The 19,362-nt window shown below is 34.9% G+C and overlaps 1 protein-coding gene across 1 annotated transcript; it reads left to right on the forward strand.

Annotated features, from left to right (window-relative positions):
- The first annotated feature begins 1,515 nt into the window (after nt 1–1,515).
- Nucleotides 1,516–3,429, forward strand: LOC144965148 (uncharacterized). The gene has a single exon (XM_078900140.1). The coding sequence runs from the start codon at nt 1,807–1,809 to the stop codon at nt 2,263–2,265; it is 459 nt and encodes a 152-aa protein (XP_078756266.1). The 5' UTR covers nt 1,516–1,806; the 3' UTR covers nt 2,266–3,429.
- The last annotated feature ends 15,933 nt before the right edge of the window (nt 3,430–19,362 follow it).

Below are 19,362 nucleotides of genomic sequence, written 5' to 3' on the forward strand. Positions count from 1 at the left end.
GTTCTTCTCTAACCCTGACACTGCTGTTCCTCTCTTCCATCAAGACATCCCATATCTACCAACAACACTGGTAGATCTTACTACCCTTCAGTCCCTATTCCAAGGTCTTCGATGCAAGGAGTGTGGCTCTGATAGCCTTACGCTTCACGGCAATCAATCGCGGAGTAAGGGGTTTATTGTTTTCCTTGAAGTTTGGTGTGGTACCTGTCAATCCTCAATTAACTCAACCTTCACTTCACCTCGCTTGAAGGAAACTAAGTGCTTTGAAGTGTCAAGGAAGGTAGTCGCCTCAACGCTCGCAAGCGGGATAGGGCATGCAACTCTGCAAAAATTTTCAGAGTTTGCAGGGATGCCTGGTATATCTCTAAAGACCTTCAATTATCATTTTAACTCTGTCTATGTGAAGGCGCAGGCTTATGCCCAAAGCATGCTACGTCAAACAAGGGAAAAAGTCACGGCATACTACAAAAGTTATCATCCTGAATGCTTCAACCCCGATGGTACCCTTGACATAGCCGTTAGCTATGATGGCACCTGGGCCAAACGTGGCCATACCTCAAAAGTTGGCTGTGGGGCAGTGATCGATGTACTAACTGGCTTGGTCATCGATTTTCATGTTATGTCTTCACATTGTCAGGTATGTTCTGTGGCCTCTTCTCGTAGCAATCAGTTTTTTTTTAATTTATTGTTCAATGTAACTAAAATTCAATGAAAAATGAGCAGTTTGATTTATCTTGTTTGTAATATTTTGGGTGGCAGGAGTATTGTTATGATGATGAATCTATTCCTATTGTTGGATCAATTTATCTGTTCGTGACATAGATTTTTTTCAAACTGTGTTATTGAATTCATTAATCCATGTTTGGCCATAAATTTGAGACTATCTAAGAGCGAAAACTTCTATAAAAAGTAGCATAAATTTCAACTTCTATATATTTATAATGAAGTCGTCCGATATACAGTTTGTTTATCCTTAGCATATTTTTTGTCATCCTCAGTTCTGCAACCTACATGCAAATGACGAAGCCATTCTGAGGGCCCACCTGGACTCAGACCGGTGCACCAAAAACTACCAGGGTTCTTCTGGTGGGATGGAGGTGGCGGGTGCACTGGTCATCTGGAGAAGGTCACTCGACCATGGTATGCGTTACCTCCAGATGGTCGGAGATGGTGATTCCAAGGCCTTTACTGCTGTCCGGGAGGCCCAGCTCTATGGAAGCCAGCAAGTGACGAAAGAGGAGTGCGTGAACCACGTAGCCAAAAGGTTGAACACTGCTCTGAGGAGTTTTGTATATTATTTTTTTTCTGACAAATCCTTTTGGGGTTTCTGGGATATAGCTAGAGTGGATAAGTTTTACATTATCGTCTAACATGTATTCCACAAAACCACTTCCAGATATTATCTCAATTAGAATGTCCTTACTCATAAATAAAAAAAATTAAATTGATTTTTTTCTTTGAGAAGTTTTAAACGGTAGAATTATCATTCTCTCTCTCTCTCTCTCAAAGTTTTTTTTTTGTTTCTATTTTTTTTTTCATAATAAAAGCGAAATATGAGACATTGAACTCAGATTACCATTTTTACTTTTTAAAAAATAATGTTTACATTTTTTTTTCAGGCGAAGATTGCACTTTTGCAGAAGTATTACACGAGGTCAGTGAGGGAAAGCGATTTGGGCGACCTTCAAGCACTCCATTTCTGCACTAGATAATCCTCAGAAGGAGTTTCATGAGGAATGCCCCACCGGTGCAGACAGCTGGTGTGCTTACCAGAAAGAATGTGCTTTTGGTCGGTCACCGGTCAAGATGAAAGAACCGACCACTCACCTCAACCAGACGGTGGCTGCTTATGTTAGGCCAGTGTACAAACGCCTGACGGACCCCTCCCTGCTTAGTCGTTGCTTGCTAGGGAAGACTCAGAATAGTAATGAGTCTTTCCACAGTGTTATTTGGGCCAAGTGTCCTAAACATTTATTCGCTGGCTACAAGCGGGTATTTGTTGCTTGCTCCCTGGCAGCTGGGGAGTTCAACATGGGCTCCACGGCCTCCCATGACTTTATTACTCGACTTGGTGTGCCATGCAGTATTCACCGTGCAAGTTTAGGCCGTAGGAGGGACCTCAAACGGATTCGAGCCGCGGATGCTGCTGTGACTGTTGTGGCGAAGAAACGGCGAGAGGTCCGAAGACTAGCCCAACAGAAGTCACAGGAGGAGTTCGTCCGCAGTGAGGGTGGCCCTTCATATGCCTCTGGGGGTTTTGAGTAGTTGATTGCTTCACTCTCTCCCCCCCCCCCCCCCCCCCCAACCATGTTTTTAAGTTTTCAGTATGGATTTATCAAATTGCAGGGAGATGAATTGCAGGGTATGTTTACTTTTCAATTTCTAGTGTTTGTGGGTTTTTTTTCATAAATGATTATTTATTTCTCTTCCTCCCCCTCCCTCCCCCCCCCCTCCCCTAAATTACCTGTATGGATATATCAAATTACAAGGGGATAAATTATTTTCCATACTTACTTTTCAATTTCATTGTCTCAGTGCAAGTTATGGTGAAATTTTCAATTTGAAAATGAAATGTATGCTAACTTGTAATTTACAAAATCATTTTATTGATTTCATTTTTTATACTAAATTTCCTATCAGGATCAAGTACATACAATTGCAGTGAGGTAGATTGAAGTGCATATTCTCAATTTATTCATACTGTCTCATTATCATTATTATTATTATTGCCATATGGCAATAATATCAGTTTTCAATTTGAGCGTGTGGAGAGCATTGCCCTTCGCTTAGGATAGATTTATGCCAGAATTTTCCGCATTCGGTCCTAACTTCAGAGGGTGAATGTATTAGTATTTTTAAACAAGTTGTCTTCTTTTCATTACATATTTGTTCAACCTTAGTGTTGCAAGCATATGTATTCCTAAATTGTCCATTACAGGTCGTGTTTGCTTTCGTAAATCGCTTTCTATTCTTTCTTCTTGATTTTCTCGATTTTCTTATTTTTGCCATGTTTTTATCACTGGACGGATCATATATCCATAACTATTCATGTTATGACCCCCATATTTTGCATAGATTATCTTGTTATAATTATCTATGTTTGTATGAAGAGAAAGATATATATTTGTATGTATGGAAAATTTTGTGGGGTGTGATACGTGTAATGGTCGAAATTTTTTAACCACATTTTTAAGCGATATGTTTGGATTTTTATATATTTTAAGATACAGTATAAAATGGAGATTTTTTTTCATAGACACACAATAACATGTCTGTTGTTGATGCCAGTGAAGTTTTAACTCTGTATGTCATATACTTTTTGAGTTATGATCCGCCTACGAAATACCATTTAAATTCAAGATGGCCGCCGCTGGTTACATAATAATTACGTAATTCTTGAAATTTTTAAATTAATGTATGTCATCTTTTGTGGTCTTTGATATAATAAATATATCAGATGATTTGCATACATAACCATGATTTTTTCATTTTTTTGGGTATACTCCCCCTTAAGCCCGAGTACATGTCGATACTCGAAATGGCTCTAGAATTTTAGATTGAGTGTTTCACGGAACTAACAAACAATTAAGAAAAAGTGAGGCTATTTTGATATAAACTCGTACTTGTTCTAACGAAACGCAGAATCTTTAATGCCCAAGGGCATTTTTTCTAGCAGCTAATTTAAGATTAATTTAGAATACCGCCTGGCACAACAGTGGTGTACTTAAATGCCCTTCAGAAAATGAAGTACCTCCTTGCATTTCTCGTGGTGCTGAGGATGCCCTGTAGCTGTTGCTGTTGTGGTCGCTATTGTGGTCGCCATTGTGCTGTCGTCGTGGGGGATAGGGAAAGTTTTTTTTGTTTTTTTTTCAAATGTTTTGATTGCTTAGAGCCCTTGAGAATAATGATGTAGTACACGGACAAAACAATTTATCTCATTTTGCGAGAAAACTGCAACATTACACACACACACACACACACACACACACATGTATATATATGTGTGTGTGTGTGTGTGTGTGTGTGTTTGTGTGTCTATGTGTATGTGTCTAGAAGAAAAATGAGAATTGAAAATGTATATTTCTTTTTAAAATCCATAGCTATTTTTCAAGTTATTGTAGTTGTTCTGTTGGTGTAATATATTTGGAACTAGAAAAGATAAGGAATTTTAGATCGAGCCTTTCACTGAACAAGAAACAATTAACAGAATGTGGGGCTATACTCGTACTTGTTCTAACAAAGAGCAGAATCTTTAATGCCCAATGGCATTTTTTCTAGCAGCTAATTTAAGATTAATTTAGAATTCAACCTAGCACAACAGTGGTGTACTTAAATGCCCTGAAACACGGCAAAATTTTTCTGAATCATTTCAGAAAATGAAGTGCCTACTTGTATATCTCGTGGTGCTGAGGATGCCCTGTAGCTGTTGATGTTGTGGTCGCCATTGCGATCGTCATTGTGGTAATGCTGTCGTCCTGGGGAAAAGGGAAAGTTGTTTTTTTTTTTAATCTATTAATTGCGTAGAGCCCTTGAGAATAATGATGTAGTACACTGACAAAACAATTTATCTCATTTTGCGAGAAAACTGCAACATAACATATTGATCGATCATAATTACCCTGAATATGTCAAAAAATATCAAATCCTGCGGAAATAAAGATAGAGGAGAAGAGACATACAGGTAGATGGATATATATATATATATATATATATATATATATATATATATATATATATATATATATATATATATATATATATATGGAGAGAGAGAGAGAGAGAGAGAGGAGTAGAGAATGAGAGAGAGAGAGAGAGAGAGGGGGGGGGGATAATGTCTCGGAGAGTTTCAATGTTTCTCAGAGACGCAAACCATCCGTCTGAAGTCAATAAAACGGGTTGCAATTCTAGTTAATCTAAGTTTATATTCTTTTTCTTTTTGTTTTTTTTTTTTTTTTTTGTTGTTTTTTTTTAGCAAACGTTGATGGATAAAGAATTACATTTCGAAGTGATGATCTGCTTTAATTGGTTGGTAGTCTCTAACCGTAAATCCCCCCCCCCCCCCCCCCCCATGATTGTATTGTGTATCATTTGAGTTCTTTTATTCTAATCACACCTTCAATTGAAGTCAAACACACACGTGTGCTCGTCAATTAATTGGTTCATTGGAGAATGAATACATTGTTAAGCTTTATGTCTTTCTTAACCTTTAACCTTTAACCTGCCCTCAGGCACAAGAATAGCTATTGGAGTAGACTAAAATTCATCTCTCATTCACTATATACATACGGTTCGATTTTACTCTTAGCTAACGTTTTCAACAACAGAGCCGTTAGAGCGATGTGACTCAATCTTCAATGGAGCCCACGTCGCATTGATGTCTTGACTCTCCTTGCTATGTCTCTGTAGTCAAAGATATTAATAGAGATAAATATATAATGATGCCATTGTAAAGTCTTTGTGTGGTTAGTTGCACACATATGTAAAGGCTAATGACTCGTGTAGTGGCTTTTCATTGGCTTTATTCAAGACTTAAAAATTCAACTTACAATTCATGTCAAAACAATACAAAGTTCCAAATAAGGCACAAACAATTTAAAGTAAAAAATGTGCTGCCCAAAGGAAAATAGAATCCCAGTTTCATCAGAAACACTCTATTTTATACACGATTGTAAACTGTTCCCACAATTCTTTGAAACCGATCCTTCCATGTCAGTCTAAAACCGGCACCCTAAAAGTAAAAGTGAATCATATTCAACCCGAAACGTATTAAATCCTTAAATATTAATGCTACAACCCCGCCTTTTATGATATAATATTATTTTGATAGATGTCAGTTTTCATTCCTTGATAACAAAAACTAATTACAGTTTGTTGCATTTATTCCCAAATACCAATTAACACCAACTAACAAGAAATTAATTTTCTAGCACTCAACACAATGACAAGTCCATTAACTTGGGGCGTAAAACTGTCCAAACCCCGTATTGACCATGCTTTCATTGAAATCCTAGCGTTCGTAACGTTGCTTGTATATTAATCATGTTTGTCGTTAAAATTATTGTGTAAGCTTCTTGCATAAGCTTACTCTCTTACAGTTGTACAGTGTTAAATGTCAGATGGTGGTCGCATTCAGACAATGTCTACTCTTTGGATGGGACTTAAATCTATTGCCGCCTAATTTAACAATCCAAGCTAGCTAACCAGTGATAAGTGGACTAAAAATACCAAAATAAAAGCGACTCAGGATCGAATTCAGTCCCATTGCCTGAGACTTGAGTCTATTATGAATATCGTAGTTACCCTATTGAATTAAAACAGCCGTTTTCTTTGTTTTTCCGTGCATTCTTATCTCGTACTCGACCCACCGGCTGCTTGTAGTTTTGGCAACAGCTGCATTAGTTACACAGGAAGCCCTTAACATCAAAGCGTATATTTTCCCTTCTTATGCTATGTACCCTACTTATTTAAATATCTATCATTAAATTAAATCAATAAAAAAAATTTTTTATGAAAATTAATTGTTTCCGTAAGCGACTATTACAATAGGTACCATTTGTAAACGCTGCACTAACAATTGATACTAAGTTACATACGAGAGTTGCCCAACATGCATTGCCCTGATCATGGATGAATGTTTTAATTCTAATGAAATGTTGCACACTTAATTTCATTTATCTCCATAAACCAGCAAAAGTGGTACACTTCTCCCTTCTCTCTTTAACATTGAAAAGACACTCAAAGCGGAATGTTTAGAATTTTCCTAAAACCAGTCTTATGAAGTTTTTAAGACTTCAATTTGACTTCAAACAGCTTTCCTTTATAGTCTTTCTTCAATGTAAAGAATATAAAAGAATATGAAGGATTCCAACTCGAGTGAGCAAGAAGGATGAGGTACGATTTCTAACCCGCAACCATCTGCTAGACTTTCACAACAGCATTTAATTTCCTCTTTCATTTTGCTAATATGTCCTTTTGAAAAAGTTGAATTTCTTATTTCTGTGCAGTGGTGCGCAGTAAAGTAAAAAACTGCTATCAAAAGTAAACTGTATTGTGTTATTAGAGTGAGAAGTAGTGCCGCGCTGAGGACCGGTCCCACGGTCTTTTAGCTGTGAACCGTGGTCCAGTCCCAAAGAGGAAGACCGCCGGCGGTCCTCACTTCTTATCACCTTTCAACGGTCTCGCGCCATACTACTTCCCCAGCGATTCGTTGCCTCGGTCCTTTGCCTATCTTCCACCAATCACCACCCATCCCACTTAATTAATCGCACCCACCCCCTTTGCCATACACTAAACGACACAGACGACCATAGAGGCAGACGACCACCTCCCTCCACTCCGCAAACCGCCCTTTCGTGTGTGAGATGGGGGGAACAGGAGGCGCACGCCTTGGACGATTCCATTATACGGGGTAAATTTCAAAATTTACTACACCATAATGATCGCAATGACAATGATCTATGATGAAGGCATGACCCCTCTTCTCTAATGGGTTATTGTTTGAAATGTATGTGACTATTAAAGATGTGTGTGTGTGTGTGTGTGTGTGTGTGTGTGTGTGTGTGTGTCGAACCTAGCAAGTTGCAAGTCTGATTTTTTGTTTTCTTTTGTCCATCTCTTGTCGCCACTCCTTTCTATCGCATTGTTGTCATTTAAAATAATACAATAATATTAAAATTTCGTTTGGTGTTTTAACTAATCAAGTAATATGAGTTTCATTAGTTTCTTCCGTCCAAAAAAAACCAGTTATAACGTCTGTATTTTTAAAAGGTTCAATAGAATATTTGGGGACCCCGATAGCTCAGTTGATAGAGCACTCTCTTTATACGCAAAGGGCCAGAGATCGATCCCGGGTGCAGTCGAGTTTTTTCTGAATCCCTGTCTACTCAGCAGTGAATGGGTAGCTGGGTTTGTTAGATCTGGCGAAAAGTCACCATCGACCCCACTTATTACTTATTACTTATTACCGCATCCACCCCCTCTTATTATAACTTCACGTCTCTCTCTTACTCTTCAATGCTCGCTGCCCTTTCATGTGTGTGTGGGGGGGGGGGGGGGGGGGGGGGTAGGAGTTGCGTGTGTGTATAAACGCCACGAACAACTCGATCAACGCCTTGGGTGATTCCATTATCTCCGTTAACGGGGATAAATTTCAAATTTTATTCACGCTAAATTATCGAAGTAACAATGAAGTACTGTGAGCAAATAAAGAAGGCATCACCCCTCTTCTCTAATTAGGTTACAATTTGAAATGAGTGTGACTACTCCGTGTGTTTTACTCCTGTAGACCACGGTTTTCATCGTGTAGCGGTCTTTAACGGTTCAAGAATGAACGATCCCATGGTCCCAAAGGTCAAAACGGTCTCTCAGGAATGTTCAATGTCGAAAAGGACCGCCGGTCCTAGGACCGGTCCTTGCGGTTTTCATTTCCCAGGGACCGTAGGACCGTGGTCCTTAAGCTTGCCAATGACAGCCCCGCACTAGTGAGAAGTCGCCCGTGTTACGTGTTGTCACCCTCTGCCACCATGTTACGTGTTGTCACCATAATATAATTTGTTACAACACTATGGTTTATGTAAATGTCCGAGCGTAGATAGTATTGTAAATATATAAAACAAGCAATGATGTATTCAGGTTAAGATGAGTACTTTAATAAAACAGTGCATACATGATATCAATACGAGGGTTGGACAGGACGCTTTCGTGGTAACATATATCTATACAGTGAAATGTCCCATTTTGTTTGACCGAGATAACAGCATTATGTTAAATTCAAGTGAAAGCAAAAATCAGACTCAAGTTTGGAAACTTTTGAGTTCATGATTTTTTAAAACGCCTTTAGCATACCTCATAGTTTTTTTAATTTATAGAGAATTTTTTATTCAACTTGGCAATTATGTACACGTATTAACTTAAGGTTTTATTCTTGTTGCTTGTAAAATTTCGAATGTTTTCGATTGCTACTTTGTGTTGAAATAGCTTGATACTTTTTTCTTGTCCTTTTACTCGCAATCTAAAATATATATTATGAGTCTTTTTTTTTTTAATGATTGAATCGAAGACAATTGGCGATTGGAACTCAAAGAACTGTCTATCAAAACTCCACAACTTTGTTGACAAAGAAAGAAGGACTAATAAATTTATTTTATCTACTTTGTAGACGTGTTTGATTTTTTAGAAATGTGTAAGAGAGTAAGCCTATGCAAAAGGTTATCTAAGAAATTTGGTGCAAAACTGTCAATTATATATATCAGCAAATGGGTTTAGTGAGTACATAGTGCAGGCATATCAGTTAAGCTTGGTCAGTGCATGACACGTGTGGGCAGTTTTATGTCCAAGCTATTTGAGACGCATGACACGTGTGCGCAGTTTTATGTCCAGGTTACTTGAGACCGTTTGTGTCAAAGTTACTGGACAGGTTATCATGTTGAGTACTATTTAATCAATCATTCTTAAATTGGTTTAGGGGTGTTGAAACAGGTGAAAGGGGCATTTATCAAAATAATGTTATATCATAAAAGGCGGGGTTTAACATCAATATGTAGGAATTGACGTTTCAGGTTTGATTATGATTTGGTCTTACTCTTAGGGGTTGGATTATAGACTGACAGGGAACTGTCAAAACTGCAAGGGGGCGTGGAAACAATGGAACTGTGGGTAAAATTTTGATAGGGATAAAAGAGGATGTTTGGAGGAAAACGAGAGGATTATTATTCTGATTCTACCTTTTGATTCAGGATTCAACTTGACCATGAGCTGCACACTTTAAACCTTTTGTGCTCACCATCATTTATTTGCTTTTTCGGACTTAGAAATATTTCACGTATATTGAAAATGGTTACTTAGGCAAAATTAACTTTACATGTGGACTGATTTTACGGATTTGGAACTTATGAAACTGATTGAATTATGACCATGCTATTTGATTTGGATTTCGAATTTATCACAACAAATAAAGCTGTAAGAAATTAAACTTGGAATCTGGATTTTAATTTGAATGTCTTGATGTTGTGCATTCAGTTATCATCATCGGCCCTTGAACTCTTTCGTCATTATTAACATCTACAAAACAACGCAAAGGATAATACTACCATCTATTAAAAAACCACTATACGATCATAAGCCATTACATATGTGTGCAACTACGCCACATTATGTATCTAATTTGGTGTCGTGACCAAGGATACTTTATGATTCTAATTTGGAACCATGGATGCACAAGAAATGTATATTGTTGCGGTGTTAACATCTATTGAAGTTTTTGTGAGACTCGAATTTTGAAGTGAAAAAATTGTGAACAGATGGGAAAATATTTTTATTTGGAAAAGAAAATGAATATCAATTTTGAAGGTGAAATAGTATAAGTTTTTTTTTTTGTATTGAATTATGAAAAAAAAAAATTATTGAAATTATAGATGATTCCTAAAATTTTGACAAAAGACGATATTTAAAATATTAACGAAATAACATCGAAAATAAGAACCATAGATGGAAAATAAAAAAAAAATAAAACAGAAATATATATATAGGGCAATATACTTTATTTAAAAACTAAAAACAATATATTATAGAACGGCAAAATAATAATAATAATAATGTCTCATTGATGCTATACGTATTTTATTTAATTAAAAAGCAGAGAGGGAGAGATGAAAATAAAAATTTCAGAATTTAAATGAATATTTTAGTGCTCTTTATTTTTCAAAATAAATGAAAATGCGTTTACTTACAATCAAGCGTTTCGGAATATATCTTCGAATATTAATTTGTACCGTTAATGGCAATGTTTTGTTAATATCAGTAACAAAGATGTGTCGATTTTTATTTCAATTTTTGTATGTTACTGTTGGAATTACATAGACAGTTGGTCATTCTTTAATGTTGTTATGTTTTTATTTTCTGTCAAAATGACTCAAGAAGATGATGGCAATAACAACACGTAAATTATAAGTTTTGATAATTGAAAAATGTCTTATGGTATTTATTGTTATATTACAACATCATTGATTATATTTTTCTCCCGTCGGTAGGGATGAATTGGTGGGTTGATATTGACTCTTTGAGATTCATGGGTTCATGACAAAGAGCAAAGTTTTATATCTGTTTGTTTTCTTGGTAATTAATGTGTGGTTAACGCAGCCAAGTAATCGACAACAGAGCTTATTTAGTTGTGTAATGAGACATGGCGTTATAATAGATTACATAAGACATTTGGATTTTATCACTGGAAATTAAGTTGAAATGATTTATGCGGAATATGAGTCAATCGTTGTTTTGTTTTGTTTTGTTTTGAAACGCGTTTCATCGTGATTTTTAAAAGGAGACATATTCTCATAACGGACTTTTGGTTTAAAGTCGGAGAACAAATAAAATGACGGAGTATTAATTATTATGAAAGACTGATGTCTTGTAATGGGAGTTAAAATGTTATTACGGAAGAATAACAAAATATTGAAAATGCATTATCATGTCATGTGAGCTGATAATATTTGTGACACAAGTGGTTAACTTGTTAAGAATCAGCGAATTATAAGTAACCCATATGGTAAAATGCTGTATATGCATATTGGGTAAATAAGCGCAGTGATGTAAGACGCGGTAATTAAAGTGCACACGGTTTAAATTACGAGACGCAGGAATGAGGCGTTCGGGAATATTTTATTTTGCGTTTGATTAAAGCGCTTGGTTTAACATTATGAAATGATGCAGAAGGCGGAGAATTTTTATAAATACGATGCGCGTGGTTAAAGCGCACACAATTATCAATGCTATATTAAGAGGCGCGAGATAACGTCGCAATGAGTTATATGAATATTTTTATAAGCCGAGGGCAAAGGCGCGAAACATTGAATTTTTATTGACCAGAGTGTATATCGTTTCTGTGAATATTTTGATTATCATATTTTTCTCCTATAGATTCGCTGTTGTAATTGTAATCAATATTTACTGCGTGGTTTGAATTTAACATTTATATCATAAAGTGTGTAACTGAGTTGAAGAAGAAGTTATGTTCAATTGTCAAATCTTAAGTGTGTAATCAATCGGCAATCAGTTGAAATGGTAGGAAGTGCTACGATAACATAAACAAAATCATATTTCATTAAATTAGGGATTTTCTAAGGGGAATAATTCGAGTTAATCAAAGGCAGAAGTAGTGTTTGCACTAAAACATGATACAGTCATCACGAAAGAGGACACTTGCAACCATCAGTCATAACGGGAACGCTGATGACAACGACAGAGGCAACTCAAACACAGCCACAACAGAGGTCGGGAAATGTCCTAATCCCTTTGGTCTATCCACGAATACATTAAAATGGAGTAACAATCTCGACTACGCCATTGATACGTCCAGAATCAACACAATCTACAGACTACAAATACACAGCAACCTCAATTACATCGTACCTTTCAACTTATACAAACTTGACAGAATTCATAAAATAATATCTGTATCAACACAGATTTCTTCCATGAACCTTTTTATATTTACATTCTTTATTGAACAATTGGATTACTTGTATTTACTTCTACGACAACAATACCCAACGATGTACGATGTCAATAATTACATAAACGTTCAAGATACGATTGTTTTTACAAAAATGATGTCCAATTGTGAACAATACTACTTCCATCATATTCAGTGGTGAGCGTATTCAAATTTAAACTTATGTCAATATACAAGTGTGCAGCACCCATATCTACAACTTATAAACATTGAATATTATAATAAAGCCTGTCTTAGTATCATTGTAAAAGATAAAGGCTATATGTATATAAGACAATGCAGGAAAAAGTATCGCAAAACGCCACATGAGCGATTTCCTTGGATTCATTATCGTATGATATTCAACAACCTGCGTTCAGATAACGAAAATATTGTTGACCTTACGGACCCCACTACTTACTCTACAAGATTACATCATCTACCTGGTGTGTGTACTCACATGCCACCTCATCAGAACTCGATCAACAAACACAGACAATTACAACACACGACCTCTGTCGACTACTACACACGAACTCTTTGTCAACACATGGCTGAGTTCACAACTTTCTTTTGACTTGCTGGATAAGTCAAACTTCATTTAAATTCAAGATCTCGCACACAGTTAATCTTGAATTTTTACAATTTCATCTACAATGAGATTCAACGTATACACAAGACAACCACAAATATCTACGAGGAGAATCGACCCAGATGCCGGAGATGAATGGATTACAGCGACGTCACAAAACCAAGAAACAACCCAACAGGTTAAGCATACGTTTGCTACCTGTAGAGTCTTTTTTCGTCCCAATTCAAAAGACTCGAACAAATACAACACACTACTTGCAAAAGTTGGTCACTTTAGTAACAGCCCACAATCACATACTATGTTAGATTTTACTTATTTAGTTATTTACACTGTACTAAATATGAATAAGTCGGACAGACTAATGACTGATTATTTACAAACACTAAATATGTGATGTGAACAAGCCGGACAGACTATTGTTTGATTATTTATTCAACGCTAAATATTTGAATGTGAAGACATTATTGTGATAATTCTAAGACATTTACAGAGGAAAAAGTTTTTAATTAATTAACAATAAATAAAGTGAATTTATGACACTTGGGCTATGCAGTGACCACAACACACATAACAATGCAACACGTAGACTTGATGCAAACACCTCAACTCTTATAGTTGATATATTTTTTTCATTACATGAAAACTCATTCTAAATGGATACAATGACTTCATTAACAATTACTGACAATTTTTACAGGATGACCATTCTAGAAACGAACGGATTACTGAGAAATGTGACCTCTGATGGATGACCACAAAGAACAATTTGATTTCAATGTAGTTGTAAACTACACCGTCGTGACTTAAAAAGCTTAAAAACTGAAACATCAACAATGAACAATGAATGATAATAACTTCAACTTGAATTTTAAAAGGATGATAATGTTATTATTATGATTTATTTTTAAATATTTTTTTTATTACTAATTGAAATATAATTCTTCGTATTTGAATCTAGATGTCTATGAAATATTATTTGTACCACATATTATAAGTTGGAATTAATGTAATAATGTTGTTTCAATGGAATCATACAATATAAGGGAATATACAAGGTATTGGTTTTGAGATGACAGTAAATGAGTAGACATACATGGAAGCTGAGATTATCACCCATGTCGTATAGAGTTGAATTTGAGATTGAATAAGATAACGTGAGTATATCACAAATGGAAATTGAACCATCCTTTTTCACGCAATAATATGTATGTGTGATGGGATATGACGAGAATTAAACATTTTTATTGCTATGAAGATGGAATTTAAGGTGAAAAGATACTTTTTCTTTGAATTTTTAAATAAATGATATCTTACTGTCGATGTTGTAATACTTTAAAAAAGTTTAATCGATAAATATAAATGTTTTAATCAATTTTGGTGTTGGTAAATCTAAATTTTAATCTCTTTTTGATAGATTTGATGTTGTAATTTGAAAGAAAAAAGAATCTATAATCGATATATATCTATTTAGATGTTGTAATCAAATTTGATGTTTGTGAATTTAATACTTTAAAACCTATAATCGATATATATCTATCTAGATGTTGTAATCAAAATTGATGTTTGTGAATTTAATACTTTAAAACCTATAATCGATATATATGAATGTTGTAATCAACTTTGGTGTTTTTGAATTTAAAGTTTAAAGTTGTTAAATGTTTAACTGGTATAAGTATTTGTCATTTTAAAAAAATATAGACTATTTCTTACATTTGTTTATTGCATTTTAGTTCGACATTAGATATATATTTAATCTCTTACTGTTATTTTTTTAATTGAAATTGTTTTAAGTCAATTTAAATTCTAAGAAAGGGGCGTATGTAAGAGAGTAAGCCTATGCAAAAGGTTATCTAAGAAATTTGGTGCAAAACTGTCAATTATATATATCAGCAAATGGGTTTAGTGAGTACATAGTGCAGGCATATCAGTTAAGCTTGGTCAGTGCATGACACGTGTGGGCAGTTTTATGTCCAAGCTATTTGAGACGCATGACACGTGTGCGCAGTTTTATGTCCAGGTTACTTGAGACCGTTTGTGTCAAAGTTACTGGACAGGTTATCATGTTGAGTACTATTTAATCAATCATTCTTAAATTGGTTTAGGGGTGTTGAAACAGGTGAAAGGGGCATTTATCAAAATAATGTTATATCATAAAAGGCGGGGTTTAACATCAATATGTAGGAATTGACGTTTCAGGTTTGATTATGATTTGGTCTTACTCTTAGGGTTGGATTATAGACTGACAGGGAACTGTCAAAACTGCAAGGGGGCGTGGAAACAATGGAACTGTGGGTAAAATTTTGATAGGGATAAAAGAGGATGTTTGGAGGAAAACGAGAGGATTATTATTCTGATTCTACCTTTTGATTCAGGATTCAACTTGACCATGAGCTGCACACTTTAAACCTTTTGTGCTCACCATCATTTATTTGCTTTTTCGGACTTAGAAATATTTCACGTATATTGAAAATGGTTACTTAGGCAAAATTAACTTTACATGTGGACTGATTTTACGGATTTGGAACTTATGAAACTGATTGAATTATGACCATGCTATTTGATTTGGATTTCGAATTTATCACAACAAATAAAGCTGTAAGAAATTAAACTTGGAATCTGGATTTTAATTTGAATGTCTTGATGTTGTGCATTCAGTTATCATCATCGGCCCTTGAACTCTTTCGTCATTATTAACATCTACAAAACAACGCAAAGGATAATACTACCATCTATTAAAAAACCACTATACGATCATAAGCCATTACATATGTGTGCAACTACGCCACAAATGTTCTACCCTATCGGCCAACAATCCATCAAGAGTGTGTTCATTTAGGGCATTGACCATTGATTTTTAGTGTCAGGTATTTATGGTGCTTTACATTTTCTTCGAGTTGAGCTGCGGAAATTGAGATTTGATACACCCCAAGTTTTAAAAGAATAGAAGACACTGAACTGGGGCTATTGGAATGTAGCCTAAAAATACACACCCTCTATCTTAATAAAGATACGCTTTACTTCATTAAGTTTGTTTTGTTTTTTGTTTTTTTAAAACGCGGTTGGCATGGAAACGACTGTCATTTTCTTGAAAAAAGTAAACAATCTTCAAAAAAAAAAAAAGAAAGGGCTTTTTAAAAAAAATCAATTGACTTCAATGTATTTCCTTATATCATTTTATATATATATATATATATATATATATATATATATATATATATATATATATATATATATATATATATATATATATATATATAACATTAATAGGATGTAAATCATGATAAAGAAGTACTTGGTCTCAACTATCAAATTCTTATCTATAAAGATAAAATGTTACATTAAGGCACACCTTTTACATTACCCACAAATATCATTATCCTGGCTTACTGTGCTGAGTAGTGTCCTTGACTAAATGTGATATCTTAGAAACTGAATGAAATACAACACCAAAAGCCAAAGAAAAATAATAAAAAGTTATCTTATGATTCAATTAAATTGAGCTTTATAAATCGCAATATCTAGTAAATGTGCTCAAAGCGCTTTACAAGTATGATCAATAACAATACCTCCCCTTCTTATTCCCCCCCCCCCCCCCACACACACACACCCATCAACTCCCGCACGAATCCCCCAAGGAGACACGAGGTGCTATTCCTGTGACGGGATAAACATACTATGTCATATGAAACCCTCTTCCGTTACTCATACCCATTTATACGAAACGTGTTGCATTGAAAGGAAAATGCGTTCGTCTTCTAGGAGGTGTGCCAGCTTGACATTATTTTTGTAAACAAGAATAAGTTTAATTCAAAGTTTATTCAATCTTAGGCTTTCGCCATAATCATACAATCTGATACAACATACTAGTGAAAAACATCAAATGGAAAAAAAAGAAATAAAACAACAAAAACATAATACATTAATAACAACAAGAAATACAACAATGGTAAAACCACCACCAATGATAATAATAATAATAATAATAATAATAATAATAATAATAATAATAATAATAATAATAATAATGATAATAAAAATAATATTAATAATAATAATAAGAAGAAGAAGAAGAAGAAGAAGAAGAAGAAGAAGAAGAAGAAGAAGAAGAAGAAGAAGAAGAAGAATGATGATAATAATAATAATAATAATAATAATAATAATAATAATAATAATAATAATAATAATAATAATAATAATAATAATAATAATAAAAGCAAGAATACCTAGTATTGTTTTTGTAAATAAGGACCATGCTAATAGCCCATTCGTTGACAATAGAGAAGATGGGAATTATATCACGGTGATTCTGTTTCGGATAATAAAGTTAGTGAAATTTAGTATGCGCAGCGCATACTATCTATACTTCCAGGTGGCAATGTTGTGAGCTTCTTAACCGAGTGCACACTATCTATAGATAGTATGCGCTTGGCTTAGAAGCTCATAACATTGCCATCCGGAAGTATAACGGACCAACACACAAAACTGTGTGTATCCATGAACGTTTATAGTCAGGTTAATACAGTTCAGTGAGCATTACTCCTAAACGCGGATGGCAAAAAACAATAACAAAGACCTGCGTGACGTCATCTTCAAACTATCTATAGATGTGTAAGAAACTCAACATTGCCACCCGGCAATATAACGGACCAACACACAAAACTATGTGTACCCATGAACCTTTATAGTCTTGTTAATACAGTTTAGTGAGAATTACTTATAAACAAGGATGGCAAAAACAATAACAAAGACCTGAGTGTCACGAATTGTTGAAATGAATGTTTTCTTAGGTGTATTGTATCGGATACTGACCAAAAATGACGTCATAATACTAGTCTTTTGCCACAAAAGAAAACAAATCGTGAGTTGTATTCAATAGTTCAACCAATGAAATAACTTGTTTTCATGAGCTCAACTAACGACAACTCACTGGGCGGGGCAAAAACCAAATAATGACGTCAAACTGCCAGTCCTTTTGGATTTCAGTATCAGGCTATAGATAGTATGCGCTTGGCTAAGACGCTCATAACATTGCCATCCGGAAGTATAACGGACCAACACACAAAACTGTGTGCATCCATGAACGTTTATAGTCGGGTTAATACAGTTCAGTGAGCATTACTCATAAACGCGGATGGCAAAAAACAATAACAAAGACCTGCGTGACGTCATCTTCAAACTATCTATAGATGTGTAAGAAACTCAACATTGCCACCCGGCAATATAACGGACCAACACACAAAACTATGTGTACCCATGAACCTTTATAGTCTTGTTAATACAGTTTAGTGAGAATTACTTATAAACAAGGATGGCAAAAATAATAACAAAGACCTGAGTGTCACGAATTGTTGAAATGAATGTTTTCTTAGGTGTATTGTATCGGATACTGACCAAAAAATGACGTCATAATACTAGTCTTTTGCCACAAAAGAAAACAAATCGTGAGTTGTATTCAATAGTTCAACCAATGAAATAACTTGTTTTCATGAGCTCAACTAACGACAACTCACTGGGCGGGGCAAAAACCAAATAATGACGTCAAACTGCCAGTCCTTTTGGATTTCAGTATCAGGCTATAGATAGTATGCGCTTGGCTAAGACGCTCATAACATTGCCATCCGGAAGTATAACGGACCAACACACAAAACTGTGTGCATCCATGAACGTTTATAGTCGGGTTAATACAGTTCAGTGAGCATTACTCATAAACACGGATGGCAAAAAACAATAACAAAGACCTGCGTGACGTCATCTTCAAACTGTCTATAACATAACGATGGCTACGATTGTATAGATAGTATGCACTTGGCTAAGAAGTTCACAACATTGTCATCCGGAAGTATAATTGGCCAAAACACATAATGGTAAATGTAGTTCGCGTAAGTTAATTCAATCATTTGGAAGGCACACATATTATATACAATATTATATATATTATATATATATATATATATATATATATATATATATAATATATATATATATATATATATATATATATATATATAATATTGTATATGTATATATTTAAGGATAGTGAATGAATATTTTTATAATAACATGAGTTATCAATTACTGTTAATAGCATGAGTTATTGATTTCTGTTATTTTTAGTTGTTTCTACTTACGGCCAGGCGAACCACAAGATTAAATATCACTCCTACACATACTAGTTTAATTGGCATTAATTAATGGTAACACAATGTAATTACTGACCCTCGTTCACACAAGTTTCTCGCTAATACAGAACTTTCGGTTCCCTTTCGAGCAGTGAGCTCAAAGT

This window comes from Berghia stephanieae, chromosome 2 (genome assembly GCF_034508935.2).
Source record: "Berghia stephanieae isolate SIO BIC M18660-M18661 chromosome 2, UCSD_Bste_1.3, whole genome shotgun sequence".
Lineage (NCBI taxonomy): Eukaryota > Metazoa > Mollusca > Gastropoda > Nudibranchia > Aeolidiidae > Berghia > Berghia stephanieae.